The sequence below is a fragment of the Chenopodium album genome, chromosome 5 (genome assembly GCF_948465745.1).
Source record: "Chenopodium album chromosome 5, dcCheAlbu1.1, whole genome shotgun sequence".
Classification (NCBI taxonomy): Eukaryota; Viridiplantae; Streptophyta; class Magnoliopsida; order Caryophyllales; family Amaranthaceae; genus Chenopodium; species Chenopodium album.
The window spans coordinates 10,512,697-10,535,715 of record NC_137838.1 but is presented as its reverse complement, the minus strand read 5'-3'; the positions used below and the strand labels follow the sequence as shown (position 1 = coordinate 10,535,715).

The window sequence follows — 23,019 nt, the reverse complement described above, 5'->3', positions numbered from 1 at the left end:
AAATTTTTTAGTGGGTAGTTGTTTCCAAATACCCCTATTAAGCGTGTAGTTCTTGACAAATTTTCCAAATTTAAATTATGCTTTGAAAATCATAAATCCCCTATATTGCAATTATTAAAGAGGTGGATCATCCAAAGTAGGGTCTGTTCACATTTACTGAACTGAACTGAACTGAACTGATTGGAGCTGAACTGAACTGAAATTAAGTAAATGTGAACAGGTCCGTATTATAGAGTTCTATGGATGCAAAAAATTTCATGAAAGCAACAACAATTCTCATTAACTCATCCCTACCCTAACTAACATAGACTAAGAGTTCAAAATAAATTAACCTTTAAACAAGGTAGTTTATCGAATTAATCAAGTTGTAGGGATATTTATAATGGCCATAAAAAATGGAAATCTAGCAAATTACTTCGTATTAAATTGATATTGTAACAAATGAGTGATGAAAACTAGTGTCGTATTATTTTGGAATGATGGAGCTGGACTGAATTAAATTGAACCTAAGGGCCTGTTCTGATTGACTGAACTGAACTGAACTGAGCTGAACTGAACTGAAATGGACTGAACTGAACTGAACTTATTAATTAGTGATTTTTAACTACAGATTAGTGATCTTTGATTATTTATTACTATACATATGTGTATATACAAATGTACATATTAAAATATTTACGAAAAATATACTATATAATTATAAAATTTATGGAAAATATATTAAAAACTTGAAACCTCTAAACATTTTAAACACATATACTATTTAATTTAAAAATAAAATAGTATTATGACAAAAGAACACAAAATACTTAAATGTATCTAACCCATTTAAACAAATTTTTTAAAAAAATATTTAAAAAAAAAAGAAAAGAAAAAAACACGAAAAGCTGAGGCAACGGCCCAACAGTCCAACACCCTAACCCACTCTCTTTAATGTTTTAATTAATACGGAGTATATGTATCTAACTAGTATCTAACCCCAAATTATTATTATTATTATTATTATTATTATTATTATTATTGTTGTTGTTGTTGTTGTTGTTGTTGTTGTTGTTGTTGTTGTTGTTGTTGTTGTTGTTGTTGTTGTCGTCGTCGTCGTCGTCGTTATAATAAGAGCTTAAAAGAATGAAATTTGGCTTTATATCATTAGCAATATCATTAGACATAAATTAAGAGTTGAACTGAATTGAATTGAACTGAACTGAACTGAACTGAACTGAAATGAACTGAACTGAGCTGAGCTGAACGGAACTCAACTGAACTGAACTGAACTGAACTGAGCTGAACTGAACTGAACTGAATTTCATCGGAAGAGAACATGCCCTAAGTTTGCTAATATTAACGAAACGTTGTTCAAGTTTGGCTCATTTCAAAGAAAATTCTATATCTCTTGTTCGGGCAGGCTCATTTACTTAATAAACAAGCTTTGAGTAAGGAATAGTTTGCTAATGCAGTGTCCATTTGCAACACAATTGGACGCAAGAATTATTAGTTTTGTTTAATCACACGTCAAATAAGGTAGATTTGTTATTGCTAAGTATGCATGGACACACCATCCAACATGCATATGGTGCGTGTGACACATATTGGACACATATACGCCTAAGAGTCTAGGACAAGTGAACATGTGTGTTTGACACTTTAAACTCTAAAAATCAGACGTCTAATTTTAATTTCTATATATCGGTTAAACAAAAAAGGATTAGTACAGTACATGTCACGCTACACATTTTGAACCCTATAAGACATATGTTCATTGTTTCGGCTTTTTTCAAGTTTTACATGTTCATATCCGTTTCGGACCTTTTGGTGCACAACTTAGATATATTAGTCCTCGTTACCTTATTAGACTCCCCCTATTCAGCCGTTTCATTTGGTTGTACTACGTGTTTATGTAAACTGGGATCACTCCTTTACAAAAATACACTTATATGCAAATGCATGTACACTTTCCTCCACTTCTCTTGTCATTTGATGAAAGACTCAATTCCATTTACAATTTTCCTCTCGTAATTCTCTTCAGGTTCGTACAATCTTAATTACCCAGATTCTAATTTTTTATTATGTTATATATTAGTACTAATTTCTTGTATGTTTTCCAAATATGAAATGTTTTGCATAATACCCATTAAATTAGATGTGTAATGCCATAATTTCATGATTTTTTTGGGAATAAAGACTCCATTTTTCCCGTGAATTTGTTTGTAATTCTTACTCGATGACATTCTTAAAATTGTAATCTTTTTTATGTAATGGGTGATTAAGGGATTTGTTTAGTATTTTGATGAAATTTTTAATATCAAATTTGTGTTGTATATTTGTTAATATAATGTTGTGTTACCCTATATTCATTACTTGATTTACATGAGTATATGTATTTGAATTGATGAGATAATTATGTAAGAAAATTTTGATCATCAGCTTTTGATAAGGTGTAATACTGTAATTGTAATATTTTATGTACAGAATTATTGATGAATCTGCTTAATGCGTTCTTCAGATGTGATGATTTCAGGCAAAATTCTGTTTTCGAGGTTGAACTTTGATTAGTCTAATGAAATTGTTCTGTGCTTTTTGCAGGGTCATACTGTTTAAAGAATAAGATTTTCAATCTGTTGGTTACCTTGGATCATTTCAGGGTTAAAAGATGGTAAATGTGTTAATTGATCTCTTTATTGGGTATATAAACAAATTGATGCTACTCGTTTTAAGCATGTTTCGTGTCCTGATAGTGAGATGTCACAGTTTGCGTTAGGCCTTATCGCCTTTGTTGTAGACTTGTAGTAATATATATCTGGGTATGCCTTTGGTAGACTGATATAATCAAAGGAAACAAGAACACCTTACTTTGTTCCTGGAAGAATTTGTATTTCTGTTGTTCATTGTGGGACGAATATAGTTTGTTAGAGAGAAGTATTGTATTATTTGTGGTTAATACAATTAAGCATTATGCTTACTGAACTGTTTTCCCCCAAGTGACTACATCCTATTTATGGAGGAGGCGGTAGACAGGTAGCTTTTTCCTGTAGTCACCTGTCGTTCTGCTAGGAATCAAAACTGCGTAGAAATGCTATTTCATACATCTCTTTCGATGAAAGTAATAATCCTTTTTGTGCACTGATGATCTTCACCTTCCTACTGCAGGTTGTCCTTGCAGCTTCCATTACAAGTAAATCTGGAAAAGGTACGTTGTTTATATATACCGATCATGTAAAGAAATATGAATAACTTCCTGTTATCGAAGGGTTATGGCCATATGAGCCTAAGGCCATTGGACCACCCTTGCCTTGTGTTGATGTAGGAGCTCCTATAGATGCCTGAGACTGTTGGTGTTGGGGTGTGTGTGTGTGTGTGCGTGTATTTTCCATCTAACCTCATAAAATCTATCTTAAATGACATATATCCAAATTCCTTTTTGAGATTATACCTTTTACAACCTTTTTTGTTGGTTTTTCTCAGCACTTTTATCAAGACAGTCTGTAAACATAAGTCGGATAAGAGTTGAAGGACTCCTGGCAGCTTTCCCAAAATTGATTGGAATGGGAAAGCAGCACACCTACGTTGAGACTGATGATGTTCGCTATGTCTATCAGCCAATAGAAACCATTTATTTGATTCTCTTGACAAGTAAACAGAGCAACATATTAGAAGATTTGGAGACTTTGAGAATGCTTTCAAAGCTCGTATCCTTTTTGTTCTCTTTGTTAATGAATTCATTAGAATCTGTATATAACAGTTTCATGTATTTCATTTTATTTTATTTATCTAGAAGACCTTACACTTTAGCTGCACTCTTTCTTTTTGTTGGGGGGGGGGGGGGGAGATGGGGATTAGAATAACTCGCTCACAGATTACTGCAAATGCATGACTAGTTTGTTAAATCCTTATACCGCATCTAGGTACCTGAATATGCATTTTCATTAAACGAAGAAGGGATTTGCAAGATGGCTTTTGAGCTAATTTTTGCATTCGATGAAGTCATATCATTGGGGCACAGAGAAAATGTCACTGTCACACAGGTTAAGCAATTCTGTGAGATGGAAAGTGAGGAAGAGAAATTGCACAAAATAGTGTTGCAGAACAAAATCAAAGAAACAAAAGAAATCATGAAGCGCAAAGCAATTGACATCGATAAGAGCAAGGTATGTTGCCTGGGAGAGAAGCTCCACCTGATTTTTTTTTCTTTCCCTGTTACTTTTTCCCAGTTTTGTGCTGTAATGTGCTTGTGTTTGCCAAATGTCTCTGTATCCAAGTAACTCTTATACGGTACTCTGCAGGCTGAGAGTAATAGAGGTGGGAAAGGAAGTTTTATGTCTCTACAATCAATGGGTTCTGTATTAATCGAACGTTCTTTGGATGATCTCAGCATATCAAGTAGCAACAGTGGATCTGGAAATGCCTCTGGGCTTTCAGCATTTGGATCGAGTACTGATCTGTACTCCTACTCCAACCAGCCCAAAGGTTTGTATTGCGTGATTCCTCATCTGCTTCATTTGTTTTGAGATCCATCTGCAGGTGACAGGATAAATTTTCCTTTGTGATCATTCTAATCATATGGTTTGAATCAGAGTTGCCAGAATTTGCACACCACAGAGCAAACTCAAAATTGGGCCATTCCTCTCGAAACATTGGCAAAGCTGTAATTAGCATTAAATCAGTCATATCTAGCTTGTTCTTCACTAATCATCCTTCTTACCTTTATACGTCATTTTAGTCCATAATCTCTTTGTGTTGATGCTTAAATCTATGTAATTGTTAATTCATAGTAATATGGATAACATAAATTTGTGCATATCACTTAACTTGTTTGTCCTGGATAAGCTTTTTTTTCAAACCATTATCTGGAACTTTTTATGTATACATAAGCCTTTTATCTCTTTTTCAGACTTTTTAACCATCTGGTAACATTGAAATGCAGCTCCTACTGCTACATTTAAGGGTCAAGGAATGAAGCTTGGGAAAAATCAAAGAACAAATCTGTTCTTGCAGTCCTTGAAAGCCGAAGGTGAAGAAATAATTGAGGACTTGCAGCCAAGTTTGATTAAATCTAGGGCCGTTGTTCCACCACCCTCTGATCCAGTTACCCTAGTTGTTGAGGAGAAGCTTTTTGTGAAACTCAAAAGAGATGGTGGGCTTGCTAACTTTGATGTTCAAGGGACTTTGTCACTTCAAATTCTTGAGGAGAAAGATGCGTATCTCCATGTTCAGGTGCTCACTTCTTCACTATTATACAGTTCATGGTCAGAGGAAACCTGCTATATTGCCTCTCGATATCTAATTCATACTTCGTAATTGCTCTTTCAAGTTTATATGCCGAAAGTAACTATTATCTGATAAATGTCAATGAATAAAGGGGGTTACTAAGACTGTCAGTTTATCGGTTAAGTGTTATAAGATGAACAATGACAGAGACTAAATATCTACTTGAAATTCTATAAAAAACACTTGCTACTGCATGTCAATGGACCTTATTAATGGTTAGATTGCATGTAAGTATACTACTTTTTGAAGGTTCCGCTTCTACATCAGCTTTCTTATTCAACTACAGAACAAGAAATTGTCATTTGATTTTTATTATTTTGACTAAGGACACTGCTTGGAAGAGTAATTTCATTTTAAAGATTGGCTACATATTGACTGATAGATAGACACTGTTACTGTTGTAATATCCAACCTTGCATTGGAACTTGCTTGTAGTTGGTTGGATGAAGTGAACTCTATTTTTTTTTTCCCCCATTTTTTCCTTTAATACTGGAATTAGTGCTTCATATCCATACTTTAATGTAAAGCAATCTTTAGCAAAGGCTATATCAGTCATCATTCCTATGCAATTTTCCATTCTTTCCCTTTCTTGAAGTTAGCTGGCTGCAAATATGAGAGCAAGGAAGGAAAATATGTAATTGTTGTGACTTAATTACTTTCTGATCTGATGATCATTTATTGAAGCTCTATGATCATCAACTTAATACATACCTATCTTGTTGTTTACACTGCCATCTCAAGTAGGTTGAATCTGGAAAGAAGCCAAGCATACTATTCAAAACACATCCTAACATCAACAAAGAATTGTTCTCCAATGAAAGTATTTTAGGGCTCAAAGATCCTAATAGGCCTTTTCCTACTGGCCAATCTGTGGATGGCGTTGGCCTTTTGAAATGGAGGATGCAGAGTTTGGATGAGTCAGCTATCCCATTAACAAGTGAGTTTAATTTTGCAATGTCTTTCTCATGAATTATCAACACTATACTTATACACTTATATATCCTTTGTAGTCAGTTGTTGGCCTAGTGTCTCTGGTAATGTAACTGATGTTAGCATCGAGTATGAAGCATCATCCAACTTTGAGCTTCAAAATGTTATCATATCAGTGCCTCTTCCATCACTCAAAGAGGCCCCAAATGTGAGGCAGATTGATGGTGAATGTAGGTGAGTTGTATTCCTTTTACTGGGAATTTCTTGACATTGCTAAAATCATTTTGTTAATAGGATTTGTTCGACTTTTCAAATGACATTAGTTTAGCCGTTTAGCAGACAACATACATGTATACATTTCTTATTTTCTTGTAATAGTCACTGTTTTTCTTTGAATTTTATTTCATTTATCTGTTGCATTGCTCCTCTATGCTTCTTTTGTGCCTTTATGGAACTTGCACAACTCTTGCATAGTTGCATCTGTACAAAAGCATGTTCATTGACAATCTCTTGATTAATGACAGGTATGACTCCAAGAATTCAGTATTTGAATGGTCCATATTATTAATTGATAACTCTAACCGTAGGTGAGATTCATTCTCTATCAGAATACCTCACAAACTCACTCTCTTATCTTTTGTCTGACAATAAGCTCTGATCTTCTGCCAGTGGATCAGTGGAGTTTGCTGTTCCTGCTGCAGATTCATCAGCATTTTTCCCTATCTCTGTGCAGTTTTCCACTATGAATACATTCAGTGGATTAAAGGTCTGTTGCACATTTTCTGATGCTTTGTTTTTCCAAACTTACAGAAAACCTTACTATTGTCCCGCTTCCCCTCACAGACAAGGCTGGTGCATGAATGTTAGCTGTTTATATTGAATTGCATGCTTAACGGTTTATATTGATTAAAGGTCTGCATGCAAAACAACCTGTTTATATTGAATTGCATGCTTAACGGTTTGCAATTCAATAACGTGGAAAAGGCATTGAATTGAACCACCGTAATTATTAGAGTGCATTTTATTCACCTGATTTCACTTATGTGAACTTATCTTCTTGAACATAATTTATTTGAAATTATTTGCACTCAGACTATAATTTATTTGAATTGATTAAACCTTATGTTAGCTGTAAATTGAATTTAGGTATAGTAATTATTTTTCATGTACTGAACATAACTGAATTTATTTAATGGAAGTAATGGAGTTGTGATAGGAGATACCTCTATGAGTGATGAAGAAATCAACATGGAGTATGTGCGAAGGATTAGGAGAGTAGAGGTGGAGATTGCACTGAGGAAGATGAAACCTAAGAAGGCGGTTGGCCCTGATGGGGTACCGATAGAGGTGTGGAGGTGTTTGGGTAAGATTGGTATTGATTGGTTAACAAACCTTTTCAACAAGATATGGACGGCTACAAGGATCCCACAAGATTGGAGGAAGAGCACCTTGGTCCCGGTTTATAAAAACAAAGGAGACGCTCAAGATTGTTCTAACTATCGAGGAATTAAGCTTATGAGCCATACTATGAAGTTGTGGGAAAGGGTGATTGAACAAAGGTTGAGGGCATGCACAAGCATTTCAGATAACCAATTTGGTTTTATGCCTGGGAGATCTACTATGGAGGCAATCCATTTGATAAGACAAATGATGGAGTTTTATAGGGTAAAGAAGAAAGATCTTCATATGGTCTTTATTGATTTAGAGAAGGCATATGACAAGGTGCCAAGAGAGATACTTTGGTGGGCAATGTTGAAGAAAGGTATCCCACGAAGGTATGTAGACCTAGTTAAGGATATGTATCGGGATGTGTCAACAAATGTGAGGACATGCGGAGGGTTGACAAAAGATTTCCCTATTACAATCGGATTGCATCAAGGGTCTGCATTAAGCCCTTTTCTTTTTGCAACGGTTCTAGATGAAGTAACTAGACCAATTCAAGATGAGGTTCCATGGTGTATGTTGTTCGCAGATGATATCGTTTTGGTGGATGAGACTAAGGATGGGGTTAATGTCAAGTTGGAGCAATGGAGGCAAAGGTTGGAATCTAGAGGGTTTAAGCTAAGTCGGAGTAAGACTGAATATTTGGTATGTCGTTTTGGCACTCAGAGGGGGACAAGCAATGAAGTGGTGAGTTTGGATGGAAAGGATTTGACCATGAGTGAATGTTTTAAGTACCTAGGGTCGATCATCCAGAAGAATGGTGACATTGATCAAGACGTGACCCACAGGATTAAGTCAGGGTGGCTTAAATGGAGAGCGGCCACGGGAGTGTTATGCGACCGCAGCATTCCCTTAAAGTTGAAGGGAAAATTCTACAGGACTGCCATAAGACCAGTGTTGCTCTATGGTACAGAATGTTGGGCTTCTAAGAAAGAGCATATTAAAAAGATGGAGGTTACGGAAATGCGCATGTTAAGGTGGATGTGTGGAAACACTTTAAGAGATAGAATCAGAAATGAGGTTATTCGCAAGAAAGTAGGTGTGGCGGGCATTGTAGATAAATTAAGGGAAAATCGTCTGCGTTGGTTTGGACATGTAAGACGGAGACCCGAGGGTGCACCGGTGCGAAGAGTGGAAGAGTGGGACCATGGAGGGATTAAACGAGGAAGAGGGAGACCAAAGATGACTTGGTTGGAAGGAGTGAGGAAGGATATGAAGTGCATGGATTTACGTGAGGATGAAGTTTTGGATCGTAAGGGATGGAGGAGAAAGATTTATGTTGATGACTACACGGAATAATCAAATTTGGTTCATGTTAGCCGACCCCACTTTTGGGATTAAGGCTTTGATTGATTGATTGATTGAACATAACTGAATTTATTATCCTGAACTCAACTTCTCGAGCACTTTTCAAACAAAAGAAAATCCTAAGGCAGAAAGACTGATATTTGTCACAATGCTTGGCCTGTTGGCTAATTGGTTCAACAATCTTGAGCTTCTTAAAGAGTTAAAATCCTAAAAGAATTGCTGCTTTTGGCTAATATCGATAACTCATATATATTTATGGCCTTTAATACTAATCCATTTTATAGTTAGTATGTAAGTATCCGTTTTACCTTACTCTTTCTTGATAATGCCTCACAGGTTGTTAATATTATGCCACTAAAAGGCGGTTCGCCACCCAAATTTGTCCAGAGAGCCATGCTTTGGGCAGAGAATTACACTGTGGTTTGATCAGGCAAGGTAGTCTTACATATATGTGACTTTGCAGCTGTATTTTCGACAGATGCTTATCGTCGGGCTTATTTGCACAATGCTAGCTCATGGTTTTTACTTCCCTAGCTTGAGCACAAATTTGTTTTCGTTCCTTAAGAATTGCTCGTCGAATGCAACTCTGCAAGTATGACCTTCCATCCTAAAAATGATTTTTTTTTTGCAACACAAGTTTTGGAATACAGCAATTGACTTTTGAATTGCAAAAAAAATTTGGTCAATGATATTTCTTCCTTAAGTTACAATTACTTGGATTTTTGTTGGAACGTCAAAGTTAAATAACTTGACAATGTAGAAAAAGTTCCTTTTGCGCTGTCTTGGAACTTCTTAAATAGTAATCATACTTTCTATGTCCCTAAATAATAAGCTACAGTAGATTTCTATGTTGGATTATTTTCTTAAAGTATTACGAGTAATCGAGTATTGTAAATTGCTTTATAAGTTTAGTTTAAAAAACTTACAATTAGCTCATGATAATTTTTTTTTTTTTGAACAAAATTAGCTCATGATAACTTGACATAAGATTACTTCGTAGCCAAAAAAAAAAAAGCTTAGAAGAACAAATATATTTCTTTCGTCCCTTAATTATATGTCTGTTTCTCTCTATTATGTGAGTAATAAATAAAAGAATAAGACATACTTGTATAACTAAAGTACGGAGAGAGTAGTGTTTAAGCCAATTTTTTTAAAAAAAAGACTCAATAAAAAGTGACCTACTATTAAAATATACTGTATAACCCATATAAATAAGGTATGATAATATTTAACTCGAAGTTCGTACTTCAAGTTGTACCTCGTATATTCCAATATATGCTGATGTCTGAAGGTCTTTTTTTAATTTATGAAGTTTTCTCATATGTCTAAGAATATTTTTTTCTTAATCGTTGTTTAGCTGGTGTCATTAACGCTATACATCGTATTATGTTAACACATGAAATTATTAATGCACCCTAATTGGATGCCTGGTACCTTGGTTATGTCATGTGGCCATTCTGGCCAAGATTATTGTTAATGTAGTTTACATTTATAAATTGCTACTTGACTTATAATATACGGTACACACACATTTTTATGTGGCCGGCCACTGTGGGTTTGCTCAATGGTGTTATAGGGATACTCGATCAGTGTTACATTAGTTAGTTCGTTAGTGTTGTAGCCTTTTAGGGATTACTTGGTTAGTATTATAGGATCGGGGTTACTCGGTCGATTTTATAGGGGTTACTTTCTTCTTTTACAAATGGTCATATAATACGGCCAGTCGCACACAAGACACGCTGATACTGTACAAGTATTTTAGAAATTTCTTAGAAAAATTATTTAAATTAAAATTAATTAAAACAAAGTTTAAGAAATTTGTAGATAATGCAATTTTGATTGTTACACTTGACAAAAAATGATTTAACTTATTGTATCATACAAATTAGTATACAGATTTGTCCTCATTTATTTTATTGGCTTTCAAAAGCACAAATTCAAACACAATAAATTACAAGAATTAACACAAGAAAAATAACTCAATACTTCAAGATTATCCCTAGCTAATACTTTAGGTTTGGGATTAATAACTATTACGTTTGTGACAGTTCTTCCTTACTTCTCCTTGTTGTCCAGTTAACGCCTTGTAAATACCCAATCGATTCATCGACAACGCGAATGCCCTCCGGAAGTCTTCAAGCCCATAACCAGGGTGAGCAAATTGATCACTAAGTTGTTGAGTTTCATTACCATACAAGAGGTCTTGATCAATTCTAAGCACAGCTTTGTTTGCCATGATGTTTTTGTAGTAGTCATTTGTGAACCTATAGGCTCCATCCGAGCCCTTGTTTAGGGCAATTAGCCCTTCGTGTTCGCCTTTTTGGTACTTTTGTGGACATTGCTTCCTTAAGTCCTCTAGACTTGAAGTGTCTAGGGTTGGATCCGGCTTTCCGGTGCCTTGAAAGTTGTATAGACGATCATAAATGTAACGACATCTTGTCCTCCCGGTCGAATGTGCTCCTATAAATCATAACAATTATACATGAATTGTTATGCCTTTACGAGTAGGATTCAAGTTTAAAACCAATATTTTTCGTTATCTAAAAAGTTTGGTCGATTCAGGTATTGTCATTCATTAATGCATGTCTAAGGGCCTATTCTCATTGACTGAACTCAGCTGAACTGAACTGAACTGAGCTGAACTGAAATGAACTGAACTGAATATTTTATAAGAGAAGAAAATTAGGAGCTGAACTGAACTGAACTGAGCTGAACTGAACTGAACTGAATTTCAACGTAAGAGAACAGACCCTAAGATGTTCCTTGTTAGTACATAAATTACAATATCAATCGAACCATTTATCTAGGAATTTTTAAAATGAGAGTAAAAATAAATAAAGCGCGGGGCGAAATAATAAATTAGTAGATTGAAATTAAAGGGTTTGTTGAAGGTGTTACCTAAGAGTGTTGTGAAATCCTGAATATCAAGGCCTCTAGCTTGGAAATATGCAAATCCTTCTTCCCATGAGATATTTGGTGAAGGGAGGTCCACAGATGAAGCCTTTGAAGTGAACCCATCCTTTCTTCCTGTAAGAATTGGGTAGGATGGAGCACCAGACTGAAATATTTCCAAAAAAAATTATTACATATTACAAATGTTATTATTACTGTATTACTTCATAAAAAAAATAATAAATAAAAAATAACGAGGACGATTCAACTAGAGGTGATCAACATCGGCCAGGCCCGAAAATAGAGCGGGTTTGTGCGAGCTTAAAAACACATATTTAGTTAAAAACCCAAACTCAGCCCGATAGAAGCCCAAAAATCCCATTTTGGCCCAACAAGTCCGCTAGTTTTTTGCTGGGTTGGGCACCAGATATGTTATTAAGGCTCACCCCGATTTTTTAATCAACTAAACAAGTGATTGTGAGATTTCATTTTTAATTAAACAATACAAAGTACTTTTTTTTTTCTTTTTCTTTTTTTTTTTTTTTTTTTTAAGGGAAACAATACAAAGTACTTCCTAGATCTCAACGTTGTTTTAGGTTGTTTCAAAAAAATGCATCATTATTTAAAATTGTTCTATATATTACTCTTAATAATTTCCTTAATTTATTATGGAGAATTCTGAGATGAAGGGCAGTATTTAAATACAAATTACTTTCTATTTCCTTACAATTTAGAATGAATAATTTTGATGAAAATAGAAGTTACCAAGTAAGCAGCATCTCTAGTGGCAAGTTGAAGGATATCAGCACAAGAGACAACTCCAGGACATCTTTCCTCAAGGACTTCCTTGATTTTGTCAATGAATGCAAATCCTCCAAGTCCGGTATTTTGTGGTGCCGTTTGCTCTGAGTCTGGTCCGTCTAAGAGAATCGAGGCATCACATCCCTGAATCACATCACAAACAAGTTTTTAAAGAATATGACAATTTTAATTAAACAACATTGCCTAATTATATAGTATCGCATACTCTTATGTATGAATCACTCTAACAATGAGTTGAGAATCAAACCCTATAAAAAAAGACCTCTAACAATAGACCAACCTTGATTCTCATAAATGAAAAGTGTAAAAAGCACGATATTAAGGTACGATCAGTTCACCACGCTACACTCCTGCTGCTAACGAGGTACTTTCCCAAAAGAAAAACCAAAGCTCATGACTTAAGTTGCTAACAAAAAATCATCAAGGCATCTTTAATTAACACTAATTTAGGCTTTGTGCTAATTTATTTTTTTCCAAAATTTAATCACTCAGTTGGATAAAGCTTCCTTTTCAATTCTAGGAGACCTAAGATCGATTCTTATCAACCGCCCTTGTGTATTGTAGACTAGATCTAAGCAAAATTGAAAAGAACAATAACCATTAAATTTTTAATAAGCAAATTTTAGGCTTATAATTTTTAGAAATTTTGGCAGATTTGTAAACATGGACTCTTGTGCTAGGTTCATCGGGCCCCTAGCTTTTTTCCATACTAATTTGAACGATTGAATTGTGAAAGGTTGCAAATGAACACAACAAAATGTTTTTTAACGACTAAAATTCATCAAGAAGTACAACGAGAACATAAATTGGTAGATTAAAATAGCCTAGCACAAAAGACCTCCACCTAGGCCGCATTAACATAAACCAGCACGACACAACTCATGCCTAAATAAATTGCACATTCATTGTGCCAAACGAAATGACAACATAACCCTCAACCCTTTGGCACAAAACATGGGCCAGCCGTCTAGCGGCGAGCGAGCACGGCTCAATGTCAGCTTTAATAGTAATATACACGTACTAAACCTTAAGAAAAAGAAAAAGAAAAAAGTTGTTCGAAGGTGAAAAATAACATTACCGTGACCATACAATCTGAGTAGACCAACCGAAGAAGTTTAGGAGTAATGCTCTTATCTTGATCCCAAAACTCTTTCACAAGGTGCTTCACGTATGCCTCAGCATGATAACAAGTGTTAGTCTTCTTGTAATAACTTCGGGTCAAGGTGTATCGAGGCACCGTAGTCGCCCCTTCGACATCTCCGATCATCAAAAAACCCACCACAAGGGCAAGAAGAGCCACTAGAGGATAGTACAATTGCTTGCCTTCCTCCATTTTACTCTCTTACCCGAAAAAAAGGCTAAAAACTTCTCTTTAGTGGTGCTCTAACTCTTATAAATTTAGATTTCTTAGCTTAACTGATTTTGAAATTAGTGTTATTGGTAAAGGATTTATATAGAGTATAATATGCCAGCTTAGTTGAGTAAATTACACTCCAATTAGTGTAACTATTTAATAGGTTTTGGTATATTTTAATGTTGTACGTAAGTATTTTGCTTCATTTTTCATGCAATATTAGTTGTTAAGCTTGTTTATGCTACAATTTTCCTTGTATTGCGAAAGTCGGCTTTCTAGCATTGACTAGCTAGCTAGCTAGGCAAGCTTACGATTTATATGTACAAAGATTAATTCTCTTTATTATTATAATATTAATTTTTTTTGGATGCAAATCAAAAATATTCTATAACTTTGTATTTATTCTACCATGGCCATTTGAATAATGCAAAGTTGTTCCTAGCTAGAAACTTCCCTTAAATCTTTCACGTAATTTCATGCAATCATGGATAAAGATAATACAATTTCTTTGTATACTTTGTACTTTGTAGCAAGGTACTATAAAATTGATTCATATGTAAAAAAAATGCTTTTTTTTTTTTTTTTTTGAGTGAATGCAAAAAGAAATTTGATATTCAATATAAGTTCATAATTTTAAAATTACCCTTATTTAAGAATTTATGTTAAAAATGGTAACTTTAATACAAGTAGTATATATAAGTTGGCAGTGCGTCTTGTGTGCGGCCGATCATAGCATGTGACCACTTGTGACCGGCACATGACTTGGTCAATGTCGGAAAAATTTAGTCAACTCTCACTTTCCGACCAAGGGTAGTATCTTACAATATTTAGCTTTTATAAGGTAGTTATTACAACATTTTTTTTATAGGTAGTTTCTCGCAAAAAAATTGCTTTAAAAGGTAGTTTCTCACAAAATTTTCTAAATTGTATAACCCTGACGAAGTAACCCCTGTAATACTGACCAATTATTTCCTAGGTAATCCCTATAACACCGACGAAGTAATTCCTGTAAAACTGAAAGAGTAACCCCTTAACACTAATGAAGTAACCCTTATAATGGATGATCACACCGTGTGCCCAGCCACATATACGACTTTGTGATAAGTTGGTAATTAAAGTTACTATATCCTTTTTTTGGTGTATAGAGAGTCACTAGAGCGGGGATGAGAATCGATCTCATGATATCTTGAAACCAAAAGGAAAGCTCTAACCACGTGAGCAAACCCTCACTCTCAAAAGTAGCTCAAAAGAACAGAGTCTAACTTACTCTCAATTATTGTTGCTCATGTCAAGTAATGCGATAAAATTTTACACTGTCACTGACCTCCCGTAACTCTCCTCGTTTATCCAGGCTAAGGACTGTCAACAAGAAACCCATTGACCGAGACACCGAGTTGAATAAGGCCTAACAAAAAACAAAATTTCAGTTAATGGAACAAAAAGTTTTCTAAAAAGTTGTATTTAGGATCCAGCTTGGTGTCTCCTATATGCCATATTTATTTAGAGATAATCCTATTTGAACTTTATGCAGTACATCTATTAGAGTATTAGATTATACAAGTAATTTTTTTTTTTTATTTGCATAAAAATATGAATATAATTATTGTTATTGTTCCTTAATTAATTACACCAATAGTATATTAGTATTGGAACTTGGAAAAATGAGAGATTATTTGTACGAAAGGTATTCACATTGGCCACTGTGTTTTTAACACTCTCCTGAGACGCCATGCATGTTCAGCTAACGTACATAACACGGGCTAATTCACATGAAATTATAATTACTTGTATTTTCATTATTATATAAATTCATATGCATTAATTTTATTTTACTTTTGGATTTGTTAATCTAGTTTTGTTTGCTTGGCTTTAAATTCCATGATATATAATATATATGTACAATTTGTACATATTTATCGTTATACAATAACACGGTTGCTTTGTTATATAAAGGTAGTGGGAAACGAACAATTAAATTACTTGTCATTTGTTTTTCACTTTTCCCTTTTCTTTTATGAATTATTAGCCAAGAAAGTAATGTGGTGGCTCCATAATTACATATTAAGCCAGAGAAAGGCAGGTTTTATATATCGGAGTAAATTTTAGAGGAACTCATCAAGTGGTTAGTAAATAACGCGATTTCAATATATCGGAATGAAATTATACTCGAGTGTAAAATGAGTCTACACATGACTGACATGAACAAGCGAGAATTATAGATCAGACCACGGTGATAATTACAAGATAACTAGATGAAGCCCGTGTGATGCACGGTTTGTTAGTATTTTTAAAAAAATATTTTTCATATTTATGTGATTAAATTGTTATTATATTAGTTTTAAAACATTAGATAAAATTCTTAATCTCAAAAGATAATATTTTGTATTTAATTAATTTAAACTTTAAAATCTCATTCGTCAATTTTGCTTACGTGACATTTAAATTATTTAATTGTAAAAGAAATTAATAATCTCTCTTGATTGTATAATGAAAATCAAAGTTATTAGTACTATATAACTTGTTAGCCGAGTCAATTAGCAAGCCAACATTCTTATGTCTTCAAATAAATCATATATATGCCTTAATTAAAACAAAAATCAATGATTACATGTTTTAAGAATCTAAGCATGACAATAACTAGAGAGTCAAAAAACAATTCTGTGTCCAATAAAAGACATAATTAGATTTACATGGTCCAATAATTCAAATATGCCCACAATCTTCTACCTAGAAAATCTGCTTAAGTTACATTGTAAACTAATTAATCACCAAATATTAATTTCTTTCAGTTTCTTAAATCTCAAAATATTTCTAACAAGTTGCCCAACTTCGTTATTAGACTTACATTAAAGAACCAAAAAAGGTGTAAAATAACTTGTATTATAAAGAAATTAAGTTTCAAGCTACGAGTACATGTCTAAGTAAAGCTGGAAATCTAGTATCTCCCATGACGAGTCATAGACAACTAGATTTTGACACCGTAAGGTTCCCATTAAAAAGTGGATATATATAAAACGAGCATAAGAAAAAAAATTATATGTATAATGTGTGTATTGCGTGCATGCATTGCAGTACACTTTATTTTTTTATAGATAAGGAGAAGATGTTCTATCGAAATTGAATCGGAGTTTCAAACAGGTAAGACAGCTCTAACTAGTAGTTCATATAATAGCATAACAAATCACATATAAATCAATGTTACAAAGGACAAAATGACGGATCTTTTACCATAACGGCTAGTTTGACAAAAGTATTTATCAAAATGGCTAATTATAAATTTTAATTCCCAAACTAGCTAATTTATTAACTTGGAAGGATTTTATCAATTTCTTATTTCCTTTGAATTGATTTGGTTTACTTTTTTTTTGTTTTTAACTTTGTTTTTTTGGTTTTATTTTTATTTATTACTTAAAGGTTTATTTAAGTTGGAAAATTTAAGCAAACTACGAAGAACATAAACAGTCGCAGACTCGCAGAACCCTAATTTCGATTAAAAAAAAAAAAAATCAAAAGCACTAATTTTTCATCTTGATCATATCATCACAAAAATTTGGAATTTCTAGTAGTATTGTTCTATCAAGACAACCGCAAATTTATACGACGATAAGAGATTTTAAGGTATTGTTCATCTTTTTCATAGCTATTAATTGTATACTCTTTGTTAATGTCGGCTAGACGGCTAGTATGAATATTTTTTTGTTTAATGTGTATGATAAAACAAACTTACATATATTTATTTCTATCTTTATGTGTTAAAAAAAATAGTTGTATTTTTTTTTTTCCTTTTGTTGATTGGAAGTTTGGATCATTTTTTTGAGTGGTTGTTTATGTTGTGTAACTTTTTTAAAAATTGAGAATTGCTGCATATATATTATATTGATTGTTATTGTTCAAATTAATGGGATATTTTAAACTATGGCGTTAGAATTTAATAAAACCAAAATTTAAAAAAACTAATTATTTTTAAATAAAAAAAAAACATAAAGTAACTAAACGGATTCAAGGGAATATAAAAAATAAATAATATCCTTTCAAATCAATAAATTTAACTAGTTTGGGAAATAAATTTTATAATTAGCCGTTTTGATAAATACTTTTGTCAAATTAGCTATTTTGATAAAAGATCCCGAAATGACTTTAATGTGATATAGGTGTGAAAACTAAATTTGCTTTACAAGAATCATCCGTTGTATACAAGACATACGTAATAATGTGTAAAATTCACCTCTAAACTACGCAGCGCAGTTTGCTTACCATGCACAATCCCTGTGTTGCTAGTTGTTATGCAAGAATAGTTTGACCAATTGGTTGTCAAAAAAATAACTTTGACCAATTTTATATCTTCATTATCAATTCATGAACACAAGAAAAAGTCGTCTTTGTCTTAAATTTTAGCAGAAATTTTTCACCTGATTTTTATTTGTTTTATGAATTTTAGAGTAAATGAGGGGAAACATATATCGTACGCTCGTACACGTAGTAAACTAGTAATAATACTTAACAGTTGATCTTTAAAGAAAAATTAATTCTTTGTTTGAGCTAATTTTCTTAGAAAAATATTAGTAGTTTCTTTTTCCCGGAAATTTAACATACTTTTGTCAACGTATAGTAATTCATAGCACATAGCCGCATACATTTATAATCTATTCCTAGTATAGAAATTGAAAATCTGATTAATACCCTATATTAACAAAAGTACTTCTTTATATCATCAATTTTTCTCACTTATCCCCTCATGTATTACCCGAATATTTTATGATTTTATATAAAACTAGGTTAAATCCCGTGTCATGCACGGTAATTTTTAATACTTAATACTTATCATTAGTTTAACATTATTATTTAATTATAAAAAATTATACCTAATTGCAAAATAGGATGAAAGTTCTGTAATTAAAAAAAAAAAAAAAAAAAAAAAAAAAAAAAAAAAAAAAATTAAAAATTTATCACACTAAAAAATTAAAAGAGCTCTGACACATTAAACTCCCACCATATAATGATCCTCTTACTTTACAACAATCAAACTTTTCTTATGCGAGTACACTATATGTGTTAATGTGAGAGTGATGGATAGCTCAAGTGGTTAGAGCTTCTCTCCCGATTTCAGGAGATTCTGGGATCGATTCTCACCCCGCCCTTGTGGCTCTCTAAACACCAAAAAAAAAAAAAAAAAACTATATGTGTTAATGTGCGATCTCAAGTTTTCAGAAGGTAATCTCACGAAAATTGGAGATGTTTCTAATATATTTCGTATTATTATGGGTAAGTTTATAAAATTTGTTATTCATATGATCAATTGTTGTATATATTGTTAAATATGTCATGATATATGATTTAATTGTTGTATTATTTTGTTTTATTATTGATTATTGTGTTAACTTTAGGGTTTTTAATATTGTTGTTACTATAGGGAGTATTGTTTTAATTATCGAGGTTTTAGGGTTGTTAATGCAGAGTATTATTTTTGGATTGAGATTTGATTATATTTGGGTTAGTAATATTCTTTTTAAGAGTTGAGACTTTATGAATCGAATTGTCATGTTATATTATTTGGGAACTTGTGCCATTGTTGAGTTATTATTATTTGATCGATGTATGAGATCAAAAGGTTGAGATTATTATTTTGTTATTGGTTTGTGACTCGGCGTAATAGACTTTAGTCCTTGGCATGTTGGTAATGAGATAATGATCATGAGTTAAGAATGAGGTACAATCTTTATTATTTATTTTTCTATGGTCCCCTACAGTGGGAATTGATCCGTATGTGGTCTGGTTCAAGGTGTTTTCTGGTTATTGAGAGTATTCAAGTTTTTATACTTGTTGGTTTGTTATTCGAATTACCCATGTCCAAGGCTAGGTATAAAACAAAGAGCATGACACATTTATGGGACAAATGAGTCGAGTAAAGGTTCGTATTATTATTTGAGGTTGAGTTGATAAAGGTTATTTTCAGAATACAATGTGTAATGTAGTTTCGAACTACATTGTTTAATTGATCTACCTAGTAATGTTAATTATTATATTATTCTTTGTATTCTGATATGCGGTGATTACTCAGCTTTTGCTGACATGTGTGTATTGTTTTGTTGTGCTACTTGTGTTTGCGGCCATGTCTTTTTCTTATGGTGGCTCTGCGACGATCTATTTTGGAATTTGTCCTTAATGGTGAGCAGTCAAGTTTGTCTAAACAGGTTGATCAAGTGGTCGTAGCTAAATGAGCTCAAGTGTTTCGATTAGTTTGTTATAACGAGTTTATAAAGTTGTATAAATAGTTCACTTAGTTTTTTGGGTTATATTTATTGAGATTTTGTAAGACTTAACACTTGACAGGTTGTTGAGTGTGGTGGTAATACCTCCGATTTAAGTGTATGCTTCTGCAATTTTGTTTAAAGGTTGTTTATTTTTCCTTTTATTCTTATTTATTATTGGTTAGTAAATCGGGGGTGTTACACCTCATGTGGACAATATTTCCTTCTCCCTCCTTCACTCTGAAATTTGTTATATACACTCGAACAATCTCTCCTTCGCTCCCTTCCAACTCCCAAGGCCATGTCGGCGATCGCCACCTTCAAGGCTTTAAACTGACCAGTCGATTTAACAAAAGACACTCTAATAGCAAAGTATCTAAAGTAGGCCTATATACTAACCCCTTACATAAAGGCATTTAATTTGCTCGTGTTGGTGGTGCGACTGTCAGATAATGGTGGTGTCAATGGTCGTGTTGTGTCGGCTAGTGGTTGTGCGCCCGGGTGGTGATCGGATGGTGGTGCTAGCTAGTTGTCGTGCATCGGTCAACGGTAGGGATGGCAATCTAGCCCGGATCTGACCCTACTCCGCCCCGATCCGAGGTAAAATATCCGCTTCGAGTCCGAGAAAAAAGTAATCCGAGTTCGACTCCGTTAAAATAATCTGACTCCGAGTCGGAGGAGGGTCGGAGTCGGATCCTACAAAAAATCCGAGAAAAATTCCGACTCCGACAAATGTCCGACTTTAACGGATTATCCGACTCCGACTCCAATAGATAGTGGATTTTTGTGTGGGTCATGGTGGCATTGGGTGTGGGTTGTAAAGGCCCAAATAGCCCAACATCTCAAAGTATATTGAATAATGAAAAAAAAACTCGGAGTCGGGTCGGATCCGAGTCGGAGGTCGGATATTGAAGTCGGAGTCGGATGTCGGAGTCGGATGTTGGAGTCAGAGTCGGATGTCGGATTTAACCTCCGACTTCCTGTCGGGTCGGAGTCGGATTTAGCATAATCCGCTCCGAGTCCGACCCGTTGTCATCCTTAGTCAACGGGTGGTGCTAATGGTCATGAGGTGAAGGTGTGATGGGTGTTACTGGTGGTCGTGCAGTGGTGATAGAAGAGAGAGAAAGGGGATATGAGTGCTGACAAGCATGACATTACAAAATAACCCTTGATATAAACAAGTTTTTATTTGTGTTAATATTGAATATTCACATGAATTTTTCTGCATAAACCACATGTCATTCTTTCTTTCTTCACCATTTGAATTTATTTTATTTTTTTAAAAAAAAAGAAAATTTTATAATTCTTCTTACCTTAACCTTCCATCTTTTCTATTGATGATCTTTTCTTCACCCTCTCCTTTATTATATTTTTAGTTGCAATATTTTCCTATATCAGTCATTAAGATTTTAAAATGCAAAAAATTGTTTTTCTTTCCAATGTTTCGATATAATATAGACCGTGTATGGAACAAGAATATTAGGAATTTTTTACTTATAACACCACAAAATTGTCAAAAATTACATTATAACACCATAAAATCCAAAAGTTTTATTATAACACCAAAAAAAAAAAAAAAAAAAAAAAAAAAAAAAAATTCATCACCACTTAATGGATTCTTGGATGAAACTTGTTAGTGGAGTCCACCACTTAAATGTGCGTGTCATTAATCAATTGATTTTAAAAAAAAGACATATTAAAAGAAAAGGGAAAAAAACCCTAACCCAACCACCACCCCCGACGTCAACACCAGCAGTCCTTAGCCCATCGCCGACAACCCCTCCTCCCATCCAAACCCAACCAATGGCACGGCAAGCCGGCAACCCCACCCTATCCCACACACAAAATACCCCAGCCCCAGCTCCACCATAGAGATCTGCCCCTAATTCGGCGACGAGTCTAACCCCTTTAACCTATTCATCCTTTACCCTCACCCCAAAACGGCTAAAATTGACCATGGCACTATGGCAGCCCCAGAATGGTCGGTATCGGTGACATTGCGGTTTTTTTATGGATATTGGTGGTTTGTGTTTTGGGTGATTTTGTCCCTCGGGAGAGTTACGTCACGAAGTCTGATCCGGCTGAGCTGTACCTGCAAAACAACGGAGACTCCGGGTGGTTGGAGCTCCGCCTCCGACGATCAAGTTAGTAACTTGAAAGAGAGTAAAAAATGCGGAAATTTAGGTGGGGATCTGCTTGGATTCCAAGCTCAGGTGTTTCTCTGATGTGAGAGAATGTAGGTGTAATAAATGATTGAACGTGTCCCCAAAATGGGGAAATATCTCCCTATTTATAGGGTCGTTGGAGAATGTGCCCCATCTAGGTCACTTGACCTAGATTTTAGTGGGCTGCGCCGTTTTACAGCGCTTCTTGGGATTCGGGCCCTTGAAGGCCGCCATTTCAGAGATGTATCCAAGGGGGCCACGTGTTAAGAGGATATTAAGCCATGTTGGCCATCCTGAACTTGACACGTGGCCTCCTCTCATTGGTCCACGTGTCTAGGGTCTTTTTACCCTAAATAGTTTGTGTAGTTGTTCCTGCGTGAATGTTGTGGTAGGTGATGTTGAGGGGTTGCGTAGCTTTCGTGGTGGTTCGAAGGGACTTGGTGGTTTTCAGGGAGCGGGATCGGAAGGGCTGGTTTTGCCGATTTTTGTGGCGGTAAGGGGTGTCGGCGGATGGGGTTGGGTCATCGACGGTGGGGGTCCCGATTGCCGGGGGTGGGGCTGGGCTGGGCTAGGTTAGGGTTTAGGGTTTTTATTT

At 34.4% G+C, this 23,019-nt stretch overlaps 2 protein-coding genes across 2 annotated transcripts; one reads left to right on the top strand and one right to left on the bottom strand.

The window, feature by feature from the left end:
* Window positions 1-1,799: 1,799 nt before the first annotated feature.
* On the top strand, window positions 1,800-9,669 carry LOC145630414 (coatomer subunit delta-like). Its single transcript, XM_081682673.1, has 12 exons — window positions 1,800-2,023; window positions 2,581-2,650; window positions 3,145-3,184; window positions 3,460-3,683; window positions 3,900-4,142; window positions 4,278-4,461; window positions 4,919-5,208; window positions 6,007-6,199; window positions 6,273-6,426; window positions 6,717-6,779; window positions 6,862-6,958; window positions 9,280-9,669. Exons 2-12 carry the CDS (start codon window positions 2,648-2,650, stop codon window positions 9,367-9,369), a joined length of 1,581 nt encoding a protein of 526 aa, XP_081538799.1. The 5' UTR covers window positions 1,800-2,023; window positions 2,581-2,647; the 3' UTR covers window positions 9,370-9,669.
* Window positions 9,670-10,766: 1,097 nt separating this feature from the next.
* Window positions 10,767-14,080, bottom strand: LOC145630413 (putative peroxidase 61). Its single transcript, XM_081682672.1, has 4 exons — window positions 13,736-14,080; window positions 12,601-12,780; window positions 11,842-12,001; window positions 10,767-11,403 (listed from the first exon to the last, which is right to left on the bottom strand). Exons 1-4 carry the CDS (start codon window positions 13,988-13,990, stop codon window positions 10,967-10,969), a joined length of 1,032 nt encoding a protein of 343 aa, XP_081538798.1. The 5' UTR covers window positions 13,991-14,080; the 3' UTR covers window positions 10,767-10,966.
* Between the last annotated feature and the right edge of the window lie 8,939 nt (window positions 14,081-23,019).